General features: G+C 40.1%; 1 protein-coding gene and 1 long non-coding RNA gene across 2 annotated transcripts in view; one reads left to right on the top strand and one right to left on the bottom strand.

The window, feature by feature from the left end:
* CPB1 (carboxypeptidase B1) overlaps nucleotides 1–16,912 on the bottom strand; it is a 33,149-nt gene extending 16,237 nt beyond the window's left edge. Inside the window, exons 1-6 of the mRNA XM_002716588.5 lie at nucleotides 16,815–16,912; nucleotides 16,637–16,712; nucleotides 11,351–11,475; nucleotides 4,277–4,376; nucleotides 4,090–4,191; nucleotides 3,141–3,242 (exon numbers count right to left, since the gene is read on the bottom strand). Of these exons, the coding sequence (XP_002716634.1) occupies nucleotides 3,141–3,242; nucleotides 4,090–4,191; nucleotides 4,277–4,376; nucleotides 11,351–11,475; nucleotides 16,637–16,712; nucleotides 16,815–16,885 (576 nt within the window). The 5' untranslated portion in view covers nucleotides 16,886–16,912. The remainder of the gene's footprint in view (nucleotides 1–3,140; nucleotides 3,243–4,089; nucleotides 4,192–4,276; nucleotides 4,377–11,350; nucleotides 11,476–16,636; nucleotides 16,713–16,814) is intronic.
* The window catches only part of LOC103350414 (uncharacterized), a 259,649-nt gene that overhangs the window by 157,653 nt on the left and 84,778 nt on the right, over nucleotides 1–17,218 (top strand). The gene's annotated exons all lie outside the window — the stretch shown is intronic.

A 17,218-nucleotide genomic window follows, 5' to 3' on the forward strand; every position in this document is an offset into this window, starting at 1 on the left:
CTTCTATACTCTTTGTGACTCTGTACTTATACATGTATTTATTCATGAAAATTGCACACGATAAAGCCTGTGCTTATTACAGTGGGGAGCTATTGAACCATATATACTTTGAAAAATTTATTTATTTATTTATTTTTATTTTTTTTTTTATAGGCAGAGTGGACAGTGAGAAAGAGAGACAGAGAGAAAGGTCTTCCTTTTTCCGTTGGTTCACCCCTCCAATGGCCGCTGTGGCCAGTGCATCACGCTGATCCATAGCCGGGAGCCAGGTGTTTCTCCTGGTCTCCCATGTGGGTGCAGGGCCCAAGCACTTGGGCCATCCTCCACTGCATTCCTGGCCATAGCAGAGAGCTGGCCTGGAAGAGGGGCAACCGGGACAGAATCCGGCGCCCCAACCGGGACTAGAAACTGGTGTGCTGGCGCCGCTAGGCGGAGGATTAGCCTATTGAGCCGCGGTGCCGACCTATTTATTTTTAAAGCCAGAGAGACAGAGGCAAAGAAATTCAGACAGTGAGAGACAAGAGAACTCTCATCACTGGTTCACCCTTTGAATGCATGCAACAGCCAGAGCTTGGCTAGGTTGAAGCCAGGAGCTAGCAACTCCTTTCATCTCTTCCATGTGGGTGGCAGAGACCAAGTACTTGAATCATCAACTGCTACCTCCCAAGGCATGCCTTAGCAGGGAGCTGGGATGGAGATCAGAGCCGTGATTGGAACGCATTTGATATCGGATACAGATGTCCCAAACAGTGGCTTAACTGCTATGCCAAACGTCTGCCCCAGAACCATATTCTTTAAATGGTTTACAAGTTGGCAATAATGGTAAAATCCAATTCTCTGCTTTTAAAGGGCAGATGATGAGCTATCCACTGAAGTGAAGCGATGCCCCTGGATATATAACATCTAGAAATCAAGGCCATAGCAAATAAATGCAGAAATGGTTCACACAAGGCAGTTTTGTTGTGTATTATAATATTCTTATGTCTTTTAAAGCAAATAAATGTTTTTAACTTCAATGAACTTCAATGCAGGTTTTAAGAATTACAAAAGAGCTTAATAATAGTACAGGTTGTTGCCAGCCACTCTTCATCCAGTGTTGCCTATTGTGACCATCTTATATAACCACAGAACAATCATCAATGTGAAGAAAAAAAATTTTTTTTGGCTTAAACAATAGACATTTATTTCTCACGCACCTGGAAGCTGAAAACCTGAGATCAGGGTGTCAGCCTCATTTTCTTCTTGGCTTGCAGATGTCTGCCTCACCCCTGGGTCCTCACACAACAAAGACCTCTCCCAATGTGAAGAAATTTATGTGAGCACAATCCTATCCATCCTGTGGACTTTGTTGAGAGTTAGCTGGTTTTTCCACTACCAGCCTTTTTCTGTTCCAGGATCCAATGGTAGGATCCTACATCGTGGTTGCCTTAGTCTCCTCTGCTCCGTGGGAGTTCCTCATCTCTCCCTGTCTTTGGTAACTTTGACACCATGGAAGAATGCTGCTCAGGTTATTTGGCAGAATGTCCATCAAGTTGTTTGTCTGATTTTTTAAAATTAAACTTTTCTTTTATGAGTAAAGAGAGGTCATGGAGTTTGGGAAAAATATGACAGATGTTATTGTGCCTTTTCAGTGCATAATTTTAAGGGGTACATGATATTGGTATGTTTTGTTTTTACTAGTGATGTTGATCACTTGGTTAAGGGAATTTCTTCCAGGTTTCTCCACTGTTAACTTTTCCCTTTGTAGCCAATACATTTTAGAGGGAGCTATTTTCTGACTGCAAGTATCTTGTTTCTCTTTAAATTTTATCTTCTGATTTACCTGAAGTGATATTCTCTTGGTGATTTTATATTTTACTCATTCTTGGTACATATATTAGTCGTAATTCTTCTGCAAGAAAGAATTCTTTTCTCTTTTATTTATTGATTGAATTATTATTTATATCTGTGTCAGCTCATGGATATTTAAAAAGTTCAGTTTTTAAAGAGCTTTGCATATATCTTATCATTGTAATTATACAGAAGGAGAAACCTTATCATTTAGAGTAGGGACTACCACACACTTTTTCTTTTATTCTGAAGTATATTATAATGATGATCAAGTTGATGGTTTATTCACAAAAGTTAACTTTTTTTTTTTTTTTTTTTTTTTTTTTTTACTTTGAGAGACAGAGAGACCGAGGGAGAGACACATACACACAACTACACACGGAGATACAGATCGACAGGGTGAGAATTCCTAGCTGCTGGTTTACTCCTCAAATACCTGCAAAAGCCAGGACTGGGCCAGGCCAAAGACGAGAGGCAAGAACTCACCCTAGGTCTCCCACACTGGTGATAGAAACTCAGTTACTTGAATCATCACTTGCTGCTTCCCAGGGTCAAGGTTTGGCAGGAAGATGGAACTGGGAGAAATATCTGGAAATTGAATCCAGGTGCTCTAACATGGGATGTGGGTGTCCCCAGTAATGTCTTAACCACTAGGCCAACACACATTACCTTTGGAATGACTGATCCACCATACTTGCTGTTAGTTTCTGCACCAAAGGTGTGTAATACACTAATAAATTTGAGTGAAATTCAAATAAAGAACATTTTCAAGCTGTTTTAAAGTCTTGTCTTATAAAGGTCGTGAAGTAAATTTTCAAAAATAGGAATTTGGAATTATGCACACTTCTTTTTTATGTTATTTTCTCTTATTTTAGCCAGGTTATAAGAAATGAATTGAGGGGCTGGTGCTGTGGCGCAGTGGGTTAACACCCTGGCCTGAAGCGCAGGCATCCCAGATGGGCGCTGGTTTGAGACCCGGCTGCTCCATTTCCCATCCAGCTCTCTGCTATGGCTTGAGATAGTGGTGGAAGATGGCCCAAGTCCTTGGGCCCCTGCACCCGCGTGGGAGACCTGGAAGAAGATCCTGGCTCCTGGCTTTGGATCGGCACATTTTCGGCCATTGCGGCCAGTTGAGGAGTGAACCAGCGGATGGAAGATCTCTCTCTCTCTCTCTCTCTTTCTCTCTCTGCCTCTCCTCTGTGTAACTCTGACTTTCAAGTAAAATAAATAAATTAAAAAAAAATAAAAAAAGAAATGAAATAAAAAATACTTTCTACTTCTCTTTGCCAAAGATCACTCTATATACTGACCTCTTTCACAAACCACTGGCAAAATGCAGGAGAAATCCACTCTCTGGCATGAAAACCACAGTCTATGAAAACAGCAGGCTTATTTGATTTAGCTTTGCCAACCTATTGCAAACAAAAAGAAAAGGGAAACTGATTCATCACATGGTATTCAGGGGTTAACATTTACTACCTTCTGGATGTTGTACTCAACAGGTGAAACTTGACACTAGCAAGAGATATATCCCATGATTAAATTAAACACAACACTAGCACAGTGTGCTCTTGCCTCTAGACACTCACAATGTTTGAGCTCAGGGCTTACATGGTTGTTTATTATTTTTATTAAGCTTGACAAGCTCATATTTTCAGAACATGCTTGATTACCCAGTCTAATTGTACTCACGTGGAGGTTATTTTCAGCTGCTATTATTGGGTGACATGACCAAGACAACTGGATGAGTAATTAGAAGTAATCATGATTGTTGCTAATCCTGTAAGAATTTTTCCTTCTCTCTGCTTATTCCTTTTTTTATTTCCTTCATTAGAATTATACGACAAAAATGGTGTTAGAGGATGACAGAAACAAATTGTTGATACGTGGTGTAATATTGTCTGATAGACATGAAGTTTATGAACCTCTTTAGCAAATGGATTTGCCAACAACAGCTGGGAGAGAAGAATTTCATCAAGGTAGATGATCATTTACATTGCTTACAGGAATGTGGCTAAATTTATAGGACTTCTCTTATTTTATTGCATTTTTTCTTTTGAATAAATCAAAATAATGATTTAAAAATCCACATATGATAAAAGAAGCTGGCAAATCTGTTTGAGTCCCTGGGGAATATAGGCAAGAAAAGAGTTATAACAATGCTTGGGATTAGCATGTCTGTGGAACAGATGTTAATGTGCTCAGATTCATTGATTTAAAACCCTCAGACCTGGCAAAGTCATGGTTAAAAACGATTACCTTGAGGAGGTGAATAGAGCGCCCTTCAAATGTAGTTCCGATGACGCTGTTAGAGATGAGGTTTGGATTCGCAGCAGCCACTTGTTTAATCCAAGCCTCTATCTACCAAACAGAAGCATTCTTGGATTAACGGGATGTCCTTGGTCCAGTTCTGAAAACAACGTCTTTCTAAATGTGTGTGTCATACCGTGTCCCAGTTGTTGTACTTCACGTAACTGTGTCCAGTCGCTCGGACCCGGCTATCGAACTGCGCCTCCAGCGCATGTCTCAGGTTGTTTATCAACACCCTGCAATGAGTCAGAGTTGGGTGCTGTTATGAACATGAGTGTGGTTCTGCAGGGAACATACATGGAGCTCCAGAGCCCCTGTTTAGTAGATGGGACGGCACACTCTCCCAGGATTCTCAGGTTGTCCTCCCAGTGTACCTGGAGACCTTCAACCTGAGCTGCCCAGGGGAGGTTCTGCTCAAGGGAGGGCGGGAGTCGCTGAGAGGGATACTAGAATTCGTGTGTTTGCATGACCTTTGACCTTAGACCTTAGACCGTGAAGTAGGAAAATGGCTTCCCCTGGTGCCTGGGACCATCTGGGTCAGGGCCTTGGCTTCCATCCAACAGTGTGTATGTACTTAAGGCCTGTATGCTTCCTTCCTCAGACTTTTCCTAATTTTAGCACTAAAAGTCCCATGCCCCAGGAACCTCTTTGATTATGGGTAAATGGGAATACAAGATAAGTGGTTACCTTGAACCTATTTTTGAGAAAAATATCTTGATGACTGGAAATTCAGAAATATTAACAAGTTGAAGACATATTAGGCAAAAGAATATTGGGTTTAAAGAAATGTTTTCTACTTTCTTATCTTTTGACTGGTTTAAAGTACTCTAATAATGGTTCTGTAGTGAGTTAAAATGACAGTTGGCGATCACATCATCGAGACCTATGTGTTTCTATAAATGTTCAGTTGAAAGCTCCTAAAGCTTGTAAGAAAAGGCTTGAAGGTGCACCTATACAAGACTTCATTTCCCTTTGCTACTTTGAGTGGGAGTGTGTTTGGAAGGGGCAGGATGGTGTGGGCACTCAAGTCCTTGGTGACAGCACTGCATATTGCAGAGACTGGTTTGCAGAAGTCTTATTACCCATAGTCAAGCCTTGAAAAGGGTTTATCTGACACACAGAGAATTGCAGCCACACATCAAAAGTCTGCTTTTCATCTGGCTGCCCCAAGGGCATTCTGATGAAGTCTGGCAGGGACATCCTCTGAACCTCCTCCTGGCCACTCCTTCCTTTGGTGAACTTGGGTGTGCACTTGTGTCCATTTATGGAAAATATAATAAATTTGTAAAAATGCCTCCTAACAAAATGCAAACAGTGTTTTAGGTTCTTAATTGTTTTAAGGGAGTATTAAAAAGAGGAGTCGATTTAAAGATTTATTTTGTAGAGAGAAAATTTTCCATTGAGCTGCCATCAGTACTCTGTTAGTATTCTGCAGCTGTACCACAAACATAGTGGTTTTTTTTTTTATTTTTTAATTTTTTTTATTTTTTTTTTTTTATTTTTGACAGGCAGAGTGGACAGTGAGAGAGAGAGAGACAGAGAGAAAGGTCTTCCATTGCCGTTGGTTCACCCTCCAATGGCCGCCGCGGCCGGCGCGCTGCGGCCGGCGCACCGCGCTGATCCGATGGCAGGAGCCAGGAGCCAGGTGCTTTTCCTGGTCTCCCATGGGGTGCAGGGCCCAAGCACCTGGGCCATCCTCCACTGCACTCCCTGGCCACAGCAGAGGGCTGGCCTGGAAGAGGGGCAACCGGGACAGAATCCGGCGCCCCGACCGGGACTGGAACCCGGTGTGCCGGCGCCGCTAGGCGGAGGATTAGCCTAGTGAGCCGCGGCGCCGGCCAAACATAGTGGTTTAATATGCCATGAATTATTTTACACTTCTCCAGGTTAGAAGACCAGTGCACGTCTCACTGGGCTAAAACCAGGAGTCAACAGCCTTTCTGGAGGCTCCAGGGAGAGTGGCTCCTGTCCTTCCCAGCTCCTAGCAGCTGCCTGCTTCCCTGGCTTGTGGCCCTCCTCCTCCAACTCCAAAGCCAGCAGTAGCAGATCAATTCCTTTTCACACCCAGTCACTCTGCCTGTTCTCTGCTTCCTTCTCAACTTTCTTTTTTCTTTAATAAAACAAAAAAAGGTTTATTTATTTACATATTTGAAAGGCAGAATGACAGGGAGAGAGAGAGAGAGAGTAAGAGAGAGAGAGAGAGATCCTCCATGGCTGCTATCAAACAGCTGCAACAGCCAGGGGCAAGCCAGGGTAAAGCCAGGAGCCAGGGGCTTCTTCTGGGTCTCCCACATGCGTGGCAGGGCCCAGGCACTTGAGCCATCTTTCACTGCCCTCATTAGGTGCACTAGCAGGAAGCTGGATTGGAAGTGGAACAGCCAGCATTTGGATATGGGACGCTTGCCTCACAAGCAGCAGCTTAACCTGCTGCATCACAACACAGCACCCCCCCCCTTCACTTTTAAGGACTTTTGTGGTTATGTTGTATCTATCTGAACAATCCAGAATAATCTCTCTGCTTTAAATCAGCTGATCAGGGAATTCAGTTCCATCGATAACCTTAATTCCTCTTTGCGATGTAGCATAACATATTCAGATGCTCTGGAGTTTAGGGTGTAGATATTTTCAGGGGACTCTCATTTTGCCTGCTACGATGGTTATAGTGAGTATTATAATTATATTCAACACCTAAACTGAATTGTTAGGAGACAGGGTAGAAGCAAAAGGAATCATGAACTAGGAACCAAAAGATCAAGGGACAGTTTTATCTGACTCGTAAATTAGCTTTACAAAAAATTCATTTATCTCTGTACCTTAATTTTGCAAGTTTTAGAATGGGGCCATGTGCTTAGTAGACTTTCAATGTCTTCTTCAATTCTAAAATGCAATGACTTGACTCAAATCCATTGGCCTTAAAAATTTTTTTTGCCAGCTACCACCTTCATAAACAATAAGAAAACATGAATGAAACTAAAGCCTAGAATAAAGGTAGTTTAGGAAAATGATTTTCAAGGATGACTAAAAAATAAAAACAGAAAAATAAAACAAGATAAAGCAAGTAAAACAAAAACCTGGACATGTAAAAAAAAACACTAACATATAAGAAAATGACAATATTCAAATATCATCAATTTGAAAAAAATTCTGCCTTACTTCTCTTATTAAATGACAAAAGACAAAAAATACAACCAACAACCAAACAAAAAGCCCAAGAGGAAATGGTAAATGACATCCACTTTCATTTTAAGATTTTTCGCTATCAATGAGCAAGGAAAATATAATTTAGGTCCTGTGCCTTCTTAGTGGGTGCCTATGGGTTAATTGCTTCCAGGCAGTCTTCACCCTCAAGACTTTTGGTAAACTCCCGTATCTAAGACCACCGTCCTGGCTGTCTCTGATCTATTAGGAACCAGCTCTGGGTTGAGAGGTAGCAGAGCTTCCAGAATATAGCTACACTTTCATCTGCACCCACTTCTCAAGTTCAAGTTGTTTAGGAGAATCAGTGATTATGTGAGGGCTAGTGTTTTGTTTGGTACTAAGAAGAGACGTTCTGTTAGAGTTATTACTGTGTTAAATATTAAAGCTTTTTCATCAATAAGCAGGCGAAGGCAACCATAAAAACACAGTTAGTTAAATTTAAGATGACACCCAAGAGTAAAAGTTTCCTCTAGTAACTTACAAAAGCATCAGAATGAGGTTGAAATGTGGTGCTGCCTTTTGCCTGAAGGCAAGGAATTGACCTCAAATGATCCTTTCCAGCCTTATGATTATTTTATTTTATTAGATTTAGGACAAAGCACTACTTTAGCTAAATTACAAAATATTATTACTAAATAATGAGCTCCTATTCTAGAAGATTAAAACAATGCCTCTTAATATAATAGGGATTGCATTACAGCTCCAAAATACAGAGGCATGTACATTATTTTATACTTTCATATGCTCCTTTTATAGTGCCATCCAACTTCTTTCTTTTCCTTTTTTTAAACATGCAAGCAAATTAGATAACCCTGACTCCCAACAAAGCAAAGAACATGGTGTCTGAGAGGGCCAGGGAGACATGACTCAGTTTCATGCCACCTTCAGACTCCTGAGGTTTGGTCAGTTCCTGAACTCTGTGCCTAGTGCTATGAAAAGATACTGCTATGTGCATATGGCTATCCAAGGACACTTGCCAGTGTGACTCTGAAATTCACAGAAAAATGATCTTGTAGACTCTTAGTAACACTCAATCTCTCCCTGAAGAGGACAGGGAAAAGACAATCTTCCTGCGATTTATAGGAAGAGGTTCTCTGGAGGGCTATCCACCAAAGAGCTCTGTCAACTTAGCTTCAGAACTCTAGGAGATTCACACCAGGTGATTTCTAGTCTTTCTAAAGCTAAGGGGCAACTTAGGCATTTAAAACTAGTTACTTTTCACTTTGCATACATTTTGAATCTTTTCCATGATAATTCAGGGTCTGATTAAAGTTGCCAAATAATACCAGTCTTGCTGAAAAGGTTGGGGCCATGGAAAAAATCTGAAGAGTTATTTTGGTGGAAGTGTGCAGTAGATGGTTCCTGCTACAGCAAGTGTAACTGCAAGCCCCTACCAGCAGGAAACTGTCTAAACACAGATTAGTTACCATATGAAGTGATAATGGGATGCACGGGAATTGCTTGCGTTCCTGGCAAGGATGTTGCTCGTGTGTTTTTCCAAGACTTCTAGGGCTGTATTATTATTTAATATTTAGAGAATTATAAGATGCGAATGTGCTCAGCAGTAAACAGAGAAGCAAAAATGAACAAGATCTTAGTCCTCAGGAAACATCCTATGTTCTAGATGAGACAGTGTTCATACAAGATTTTCTAAAAGCTTACACCAAAAAAAGAAAGTGAATTTTCTACCAGCTCTGTAAATTTGGTTGGGAGGTGACTGGAAACCCTTTCGCTATTTTCTGGTATGAATTGAATTAGGACATTGCACAGGTGGCCAGAATTCGACTCTGACCTCTGTTTTTCTTGAAGGATTATAAAGAAACCATCATCGTTGTGAACGCTGCTGAAGGCTCCTAAAGGCTAGGATTTTAGAAGTTCTTCCTGGTATAAGAAGAGCAAAATGTCATAGACATGAATCTTAATCACTTTTTGAAACTTACTGGGTTATCTTTTTGTTTTAAAAAGACAGCCAGCTCTTAAGGTCACATGTTGACACTCCCGCAGGCAAAAGCAGATAGCTAAGCTATGTGAGGCATGATAACGGGGTTAAACTTAACAGTTTCCACTGACCTTTAAAATATATATATAATCTCTCTTTTTACATTAGTCAACCATAGCAGCATTCTCAGCAGTACTGATACCAATTGCAATTTATTTACATATTATTTTATTTCTTTGTTATGACAGCTCTTTAGGAGAGACATTATATTGTTACATTGAAAGATTAAGGAAATTATCCTGTGTAACACAGTCAGGAAGTTGCAGAGCCATGATTGGAATCTGGTCATGTTTTTTTCCCCAAAGTATTTGGGGGTTGTGTTATGCCACACCACTTCTCTCGAGGGAAATACAGATATTATAGGCAACAATTTTGACATTTTCAATGGCACAAATGTGATTATATATTTTTAAGAAGTGAAAAACAAGAGAACATGTCTAACGTTAAAATTTGGTAGGTCATATTTTCTTGACACATAATGAAGGGTTTGTGGCGGGGACTGCTGGATCAACCTTTGAATGTTCTTTTCTCCTTCCTGGTCCATGCCTCCAGTAAGAACTCTGCTTTGTAGTAAGGACCTCATTCCTTTCCTTTCCTGCAAGTACATCTAGGTCAGCAAGGTCCCTCCCGCTTCTAAGCCTTAGTGTATGTTCTGTTTGCTGACTAGAGGATGCTTTTTCATTGCCTTTGTCTGGCTAACTCCTCCCCAACTTGTAGTTCTCAGCTGAAGCTTTATTACCTAGGACAGACTTCCCTGCCCTCTAGACTTGGTCTATTCCCTAAATTCCTAGTTTCAAGTCTATTTTCCTTTAAAAGAAATGGGGCCATTTCTATCCTTTCCAGTATTTGATACATATGGGTGCTCAGTACCTATTTCTTGGATCAAAAGATGGACAACTGGCTCTACTTACCATCTAGAAAGAACTAGATAGACTAGCCAGATACTTGAGGAGAGTTGATATTGTGCGCCCGGCTTTGCCAGCTCTACTCAAGGTCTTTTCTGGGGCTTTTCTCTCTATGCCTTCTACCAGCACTAGAGATGGTGATAGGACCTTGGACAAAAAGACAGAATGGCCATTCAAACTGACTTAAGTTTTGCTCCCAAGTTAAAAGAGCATATAGAGACATGGCTCCCAATAGGTCTAGTCCATCCCCTAGAAAGAAGAACTGGTAAGATTTGGACCTAAAAGTGTGTCCAGAGTCACCATTGGTTTGGCCTGTTCTCTAGTTTCATCCACAAAGCAGTAGCAGGTCAGATATCTGGCTGAAGGTTTGGAGTTCAAGAGTCAAAACCATTTTCACTAGAGGTGTAATTAAGCACAAAATTTGCCAGTGCAGAAGTTGTTTTTTTTTCTTTTTTTTTTTCTGTAAATTGCTTTGGGTTGTGTGTGCATTTTAATATTCTAATTCATGAACGTGTAATGTCTTTATTTCTTTGTTTCCTCTTCAATTTCTTTCATCAATGCTTTTCAGTTTTCATTGTAGAAATCTTTCACTTTTTTGTTCTGTATTCCCAGATTTTTTTGTAGCCATTGGATATGGGATTTCTTTTTCAGATGACTCTCTATTGACTTTATACATTGACTTTATATCTTCAGCTTTGCTAGGTTTGTTCATTAGTTCTAGCATGTTTTTGTTGGAAACCTTGGAATTTTCCATGTATAAAATCATGTTATTTGCAAACAATTACAATTTGACTTCCTTCTTTCTATAGGGATGTCCTTTACTTCTGTCCTGTCTGATTTGTCTGGCTAGGACTCCCAGTACTCTGTTGAGCAGGTGTGGTGTAATTAAGCATCCTTTCTTGTTCTTGTCCTCAGACAAGAAGTCTGTCACTTTTCCACACCCAGTCACAGAAGTGTTAATATTTGGAACCCAGAACCAGCTATGCCATTATTTACTTGTGGAGCCATAAGGAGGGCATGCTCTTGGTCTCATTTTTACCTTCCCAAGATTATTCAAAGGCCCTGCGGCAAGGAAGATAATCTGAAGGGCTATCCAACATAAACTTACTCATATTGTAGTTCATTCTGATTCAGAAAGTCCTCCACAGCGTCAGCATCTTCTGCAGCGACACGAAAGTCAACTGTACTGTGAGGTTTGATTTGTGTGACAGAATCTGGTTTCCAGAAGTCAATCTGAATAAAAATCAAAATATACCATATTGGACTCCTATAATTCAGTGAGTGTATCACCTGAGAGCTCACTAATGCTCTGCTCCTTGAGTTATTTTCCAAATCCATGAAATTTCTTTGAAATACTTCTTTTGAGTGACCAAGGGTTAGTACCAAGTGGTTAGATGTCAATAGAAATATTTACAGATATACACATAACCTTGATTATCACCCAGCATGAAGAGCATATAATTATTTCCCATATTACTAGTTAATTGCAGTATTGCACAACTGCTCTTTTCTATGTATTGATTTTTCTGGAGTATTGCTTGTTGCAATAGCAATGTTTGTAGTAATGAATTAATATGCTGTATAAATGCTATTGAATTAACTACAGCCATAAAATTTAGTAGAGGGAAACTGAGCTTTCCCTTTTACTTTTGAATAAATTTGTCTTAGGAAGTTTTCTTGGGACTCAGTTCTGCACAAGTTATTGTAATGTGTGGAACCAGGGACATCCTGAAGTGTGGAGGATACATCAGGAAGAAAAATGGTATTTTCCACAGTGAATATTCTGGCTCTGCAGTGGAAACAGAATACTCCCAGGGACCTAATATTGAACTGATGTTTTCAGTTATTCATCCAGTATTATTGAGGACCTATTATGTGCTGGGCCTTGAACCTGGAATGAGAAGTCTATTTGTGGGAAAATCAAATAGGGCTTCTGTCTTCATAAGGAGGAGGGATTTTAGATAAAATTAGGCACAAAATAGCAGGATAATGTATTTGATGATTCCATCAGTTGTATTTGTGATATGTGCTTTTAAACATCTCCTTTCTACAAAGAAATATTAGCCAGAGTGTATTGCCTCTTTCAGGGTAACTGATTTCTTGTTCTTCCTTCTGCTGAGAAGGCATCTACAAGTCTGAGGTGAGCCCAACATTGGGCCTTTCTCTGCCCCAGTATCTCACGCAGTCCCTGATTAGATGGCTGGGGGCTAGTCTCAGCTGTGATGGTGACATTTGTGACCACGGCTAGGGAGTTTGGAGAGGAGTTTGGACAGACTTAGAAACTGTGCAGCAAAAACCGATGAGGCAAAATATTAAAAAAACTCAATTTCAGATACACAGATCCAGAATCCTATGTCCTATCTTGATAATCTTCAAATGGTTGTAGAAGTCCAGTAGGTACTGTTAGGACACAGGGCCATAGGCAAGGTCAGGACACTGAGATTCCATTCAGAGGAATTCCAGGAGAAAGATGTGATTGTGGTTGTCATAAAAGGGTTGAAAGGAAAGAGCACAGATGGTTGGATAAGGGTTGGGAATAGGATGATACCTAGTGGGTCAAGGACGAGAGGGACAAGATAAGAGGTTAACTGGTAGTAGAGGAAGTATAAGGACATGCCATAGTAAGAACAGAGAGAGCAGGGGCTCGTGAGAAACCATAGCTCAACTACACTGTATAGAGAAGAGGAATGAAGATAAGCGCATTCTAAAGAGAAAGCACATTTTTAAAAGTTAGCTCTGAATTTATAATCCTAGTAAATACCTGTCATTCCAGAATGAGGTGGAAGAGGGAAGCAAGCCTTTATTACAGACACAGAGGTTTAGACTTGGTAAGTCATGCACACTTCTTAGCACCTGTTAAATGATATTCTTATGCAAATATCAACTTAACCAGCCAACTGACTTACAACTGAAGAATCCCTTCTTACAATATGTTATAAAACTAGCACAAAAGCAAGAAAAAGTAAATCAATCTTCAATTCTTTCAGGGTTCTGGGGATCTTTGGTTATTCACATGCACAAATTTGTTTCTTCACATTGCAATTGAATCTGAAGTACCGCATCTGATAGACTTTTTATTTATCTCGAGGAAAATTTTCTTTTTGTGGAAAATGAAACATCTTCTACTCCAGACCTAATTCTAAGACAGTATGGAGGAGGCACTCATTGGTGCAGTGGGAATGAGGAAAGCATTGGAAGGTAGGAACCATGTTACTCTAGGCATAGAGCAAAATGTACCTTACACTTGAGAAATGCACTATTCAAGGAGGTCCAGAGAAAAGACAGTAGGAGGCTTAATGGTGAATGTACCCAATAAAGGGACAAGAGCAACCATGATTGCAAGGAGATAAAAGAAAATCCTCACTATCCAAATACAGATGAAATAGGAGAGGATGCTAGAGCACAACGTGGTCACAGATCTCTCCAATACATCTGGCTCTCAAAAGGAAATCTTCAAAAGCTAGGAGCAAGGACCCCTGGCCACGGATGGATACAAGGACTGGATGCCCTTGGAAGATTTTATCAGGAAGGCTACAGCCCAGATTATGGTGCAATCACACAACTGCTAAGGTTTTTGAAAATCTTCCTTGCAATCTTCTTGGAAATAAAAAGAATAAAGAAGAAACATGTGTCCTACTGCTTGGAGCCCAGGCATAACTTTGCAGCTGTAAGAGAGAAAGTAGCCCATTAACTCTTGTTTGACTTTTGTCTTTTCCAAAAAGGAATCACACTGTCTCCTGTTTTTCTTGTTGGGTTGAGAGGTGAATTTACCACCGAGATAAGTGAAAAGTGTTTCACATGTTATGATTTAAAAAAAAAATAAAAAGACCTTCTTTGGAAAGAGAACAATGAGGCCCAAGGGATGAAGAGGAGTCTATTAATTATAAATTAATAAATTTATAATTTATTAAAATTGCAATAAAATTAAATTTATTAAATTATTAAATGTATTGAATTGCATTAAAACCCTAGACCTAATGACAGTAATGATATCAAATGCTTATTTTGTTCTTGTTATTTTTTCTAAATGCTTTACTTGTATTATTCTTTTAAAACATGGCAACAATCCAATAAGGTAAATAGTATTGTCATCATTTTACAAATGAGGAAATGAGACTGAGAGAGGTATACCAGGTCCATTTAGCAGATGGTAGGGCAGGGATTGAACCCAGGAAGTATGAGTCCAGATTCTGCTCATGATGATCATAAAGTGCTGAATTTTAGGCAACTTTAAAAAATGCTGCAGATGTGGTGGTTGCAGAATTCTCTTACAATCTTGGAAGAATCAGAGGTTGAAGGGCTCACTGGGGAGTGGAGGGGACAAGTCTTGGGTTTCATAAATGGGAAAACAGGTGAAGCCCAGAAGCAGGAGCTCCCAGGGCCTGGCATGGATTTAGCAAAGCTGCAGAGTAAACTGGAAGCAGATGGATTGTGAATGCTCAGAAAAAGAGGCTGTGATCTCTGTGAGCCAGCATGGTTTAGAGCAAGAATAAGTCAGGCCCAATTAGCTTCGTCATATTATTGGAAAAACCTGCTAACTTAGTAGAATGCTGAATCTTGATACCAGCAAAGCATTTGATGAAGTGGCTGCACTGGTTTCCTTCTTTTCAAGCCAGAAAGTGGCCCAGTGTCAGTGCTATGGTAATATCCCACTAATTTAGAGTAGTTGAATAAACGTACCTGAGGAAAAGCAGGTTAATGAATCTCTTTCAGTGCTTAACACTGCGTCTGGGACTTTGGACATTCATGATAACTATGTACTGCAAGAGTGAGCCTTGAAGGAGAACTCTACTTCTGTGCTGACTGCTGAGCCACTCACATTTTTCTTTATCGGTGACAAAGATGAAGGTTGAGAACCCATGACTATCAAACTTGCTGATGTTCTAAAGTTAGGGGGAAGACGTATTTTTCTGGATGTCTGAATAAGATCTAAAGCTGCTGAGATAGGCTATCGAGATAAATTTTAGCAGTAGAAATCTAAACTGTCATCTTTAGCTTAAAAAAATGAATAATGCAAGCGCAGAAGGAAAGATCACTTGCTTGAGGGTGGTTCTTCTGAGGAAAAAAGTAACCTAATGGCTTTGAACAAAGATTTCATATAAGCTAAGAGAGTTCTATGACTGTCAAAGATGCTAAAAGGGATCTTAGGCTCCCAGGAGTAAATGTCTGCTTCTGTAGAATCTATTAATCAGAAAACATCAGAGGTCCATTGTCAATTCTGGTAACTACATTTTAAAAATAGGAATATAGACAGAAAGACCAAGCTGTATCCAGAAGTGACCAGAACAATCGAGAGTCTGTAAATGAGTGCTAAGAAAAATGAGAGACAGCCTAGGAAAGATGAATCTTAGAGGTAGAACAATGTTTAGCTCAGCTAGGTCTAATGGGTCACAGTTAGAGAAGGCAACTTTCAAAGGCTCCATACAAGGAAGAAAACCCTTGGAATGGTTGGAAGGCAAATGGGCTGTTCTGAAAAGTAGTGTACCTACCATCCCTGAAAGTGCTCAGCTGTTACCAGGGCTAGCAACCAGGGATGTTACTTTCAGGGACAGAGGGGATGGAATTCCAGATTTGATTGGAAGGTTGGAATAGATTATTGCACATTTTCTTTCAAGGCTAAGCTCTGGGTCTGCAGTTATGACACTTTCCACCTTCTTCCTTTCTCCACACCTTAGAAATTAAAAAATGTATATATATAGACAGATATTTAGGAGCTAGGAAATAATTTTAATTTATATATTCATAAAAGAACAGCATTGGCCCGAGTGAAACTGTTTGTGGTCAACAATATCTTGCTGCCACATACTACATGTTTAATAAAAAAATGCCAGTTCTCACCCCATATTTGGTGATTTATTTTTTTAAAAAAGGAGCATAGCGATTTCAGTTTCTTATAAGCAAAGTTACTTTTTTATCATTACTTCTTATCTTCTCTCCCTGCCCCTCCAATATTATATCTTTAAGGGGACTCAAATCAAGGTCATGAAAACTCAAGCTGTTTGATTTGGAATGAAAGAAAATCAAAGAGAACAGATGATACATGGGATGTGGAAATGAATTTTAAGTTGGATGAGAGCCCAGTTTTCCGGTTATATCCAGTTGGTCATTTTTCTCTTTTGCTTTATAAGGGAAGTGACTGCACAGTGGATGCTCGGTGACCTTCGTGACAGTTCCACTCATCCAGTTGCCATGCCCTGTCAGTTCTTTCAGAAGCAGCATGGATTTATAATACTATAGGGCTTATGGCAATCTAATGTGGACAGAAAAAAGAACGTATGGCGCTTCTACATGTTTCCCAAGCCTGAACTGCTATGAGTTCAGTTCATATTTCATGTCTTTCTTCCTTTGGTAGAATCACAGTACAATCAAAGATTTTAAAATAGGTGCTACTTGCCTGGTTGGTGCTGGCCAACTCTTGTATTAAGTTGATGTGAGTTTCATCTTCAACGCTGACACGCAACACCTTCTCACTGAATGGTGAAACCGAAGATCAACAGAAAATTTAAAATTGGTCACGGGTGCAAATTTTGGGAAGGAAGAATGAGTTGCTCTTTAAGGAACTGCTTACTTACCCTTCAAAATGCTCACCAGAATGATGAGCACATGCCAGGGCCACAGTCACCAGAACCAGGAACACCAACATTGTGTCTGACTCGGTGTATTGGGTTGGGCTCACCTGCTTTTATAATACCGGGTGTTCTTTGCTTTCTTTCCTGATTGTAAACAGGCCCTATCAACCTTGATTAGTGGGTTTCCTGGCACTGTTGCCTAAGTAGCTGTGTAAAGTCTGAGAGGATATCATTCTCAACACCTGTGGAAACAGCGAATGCTCTCAAGTCCCACCTATTCAAGTGGGATATCAGACTTGAATAGCCCGGGAGTAAATAACTTCTTTTTAAAAGATTTTATCTACTTATTTGAGAGGTAGAGTTACAGAGAGAGGACAAGACAGAGTGAAAGGTCTTCCATCTGCTGG

The sequence above is a fragment of the Oryctolagus cuniculus genome, chromosome 4 (assembly GCF_964237555.1).
Source record: "Oryctolagus cuniculus chromosome 4, mOryCun1.1, whole genome shotgun sequence".
NCBI classification, from domain to species: Eukaryota; Metazoa; Chordata; class Mammalia; order Lagomorpha; family Leporidae; genus Oryctolagus; species Oryctolagus cuniculus.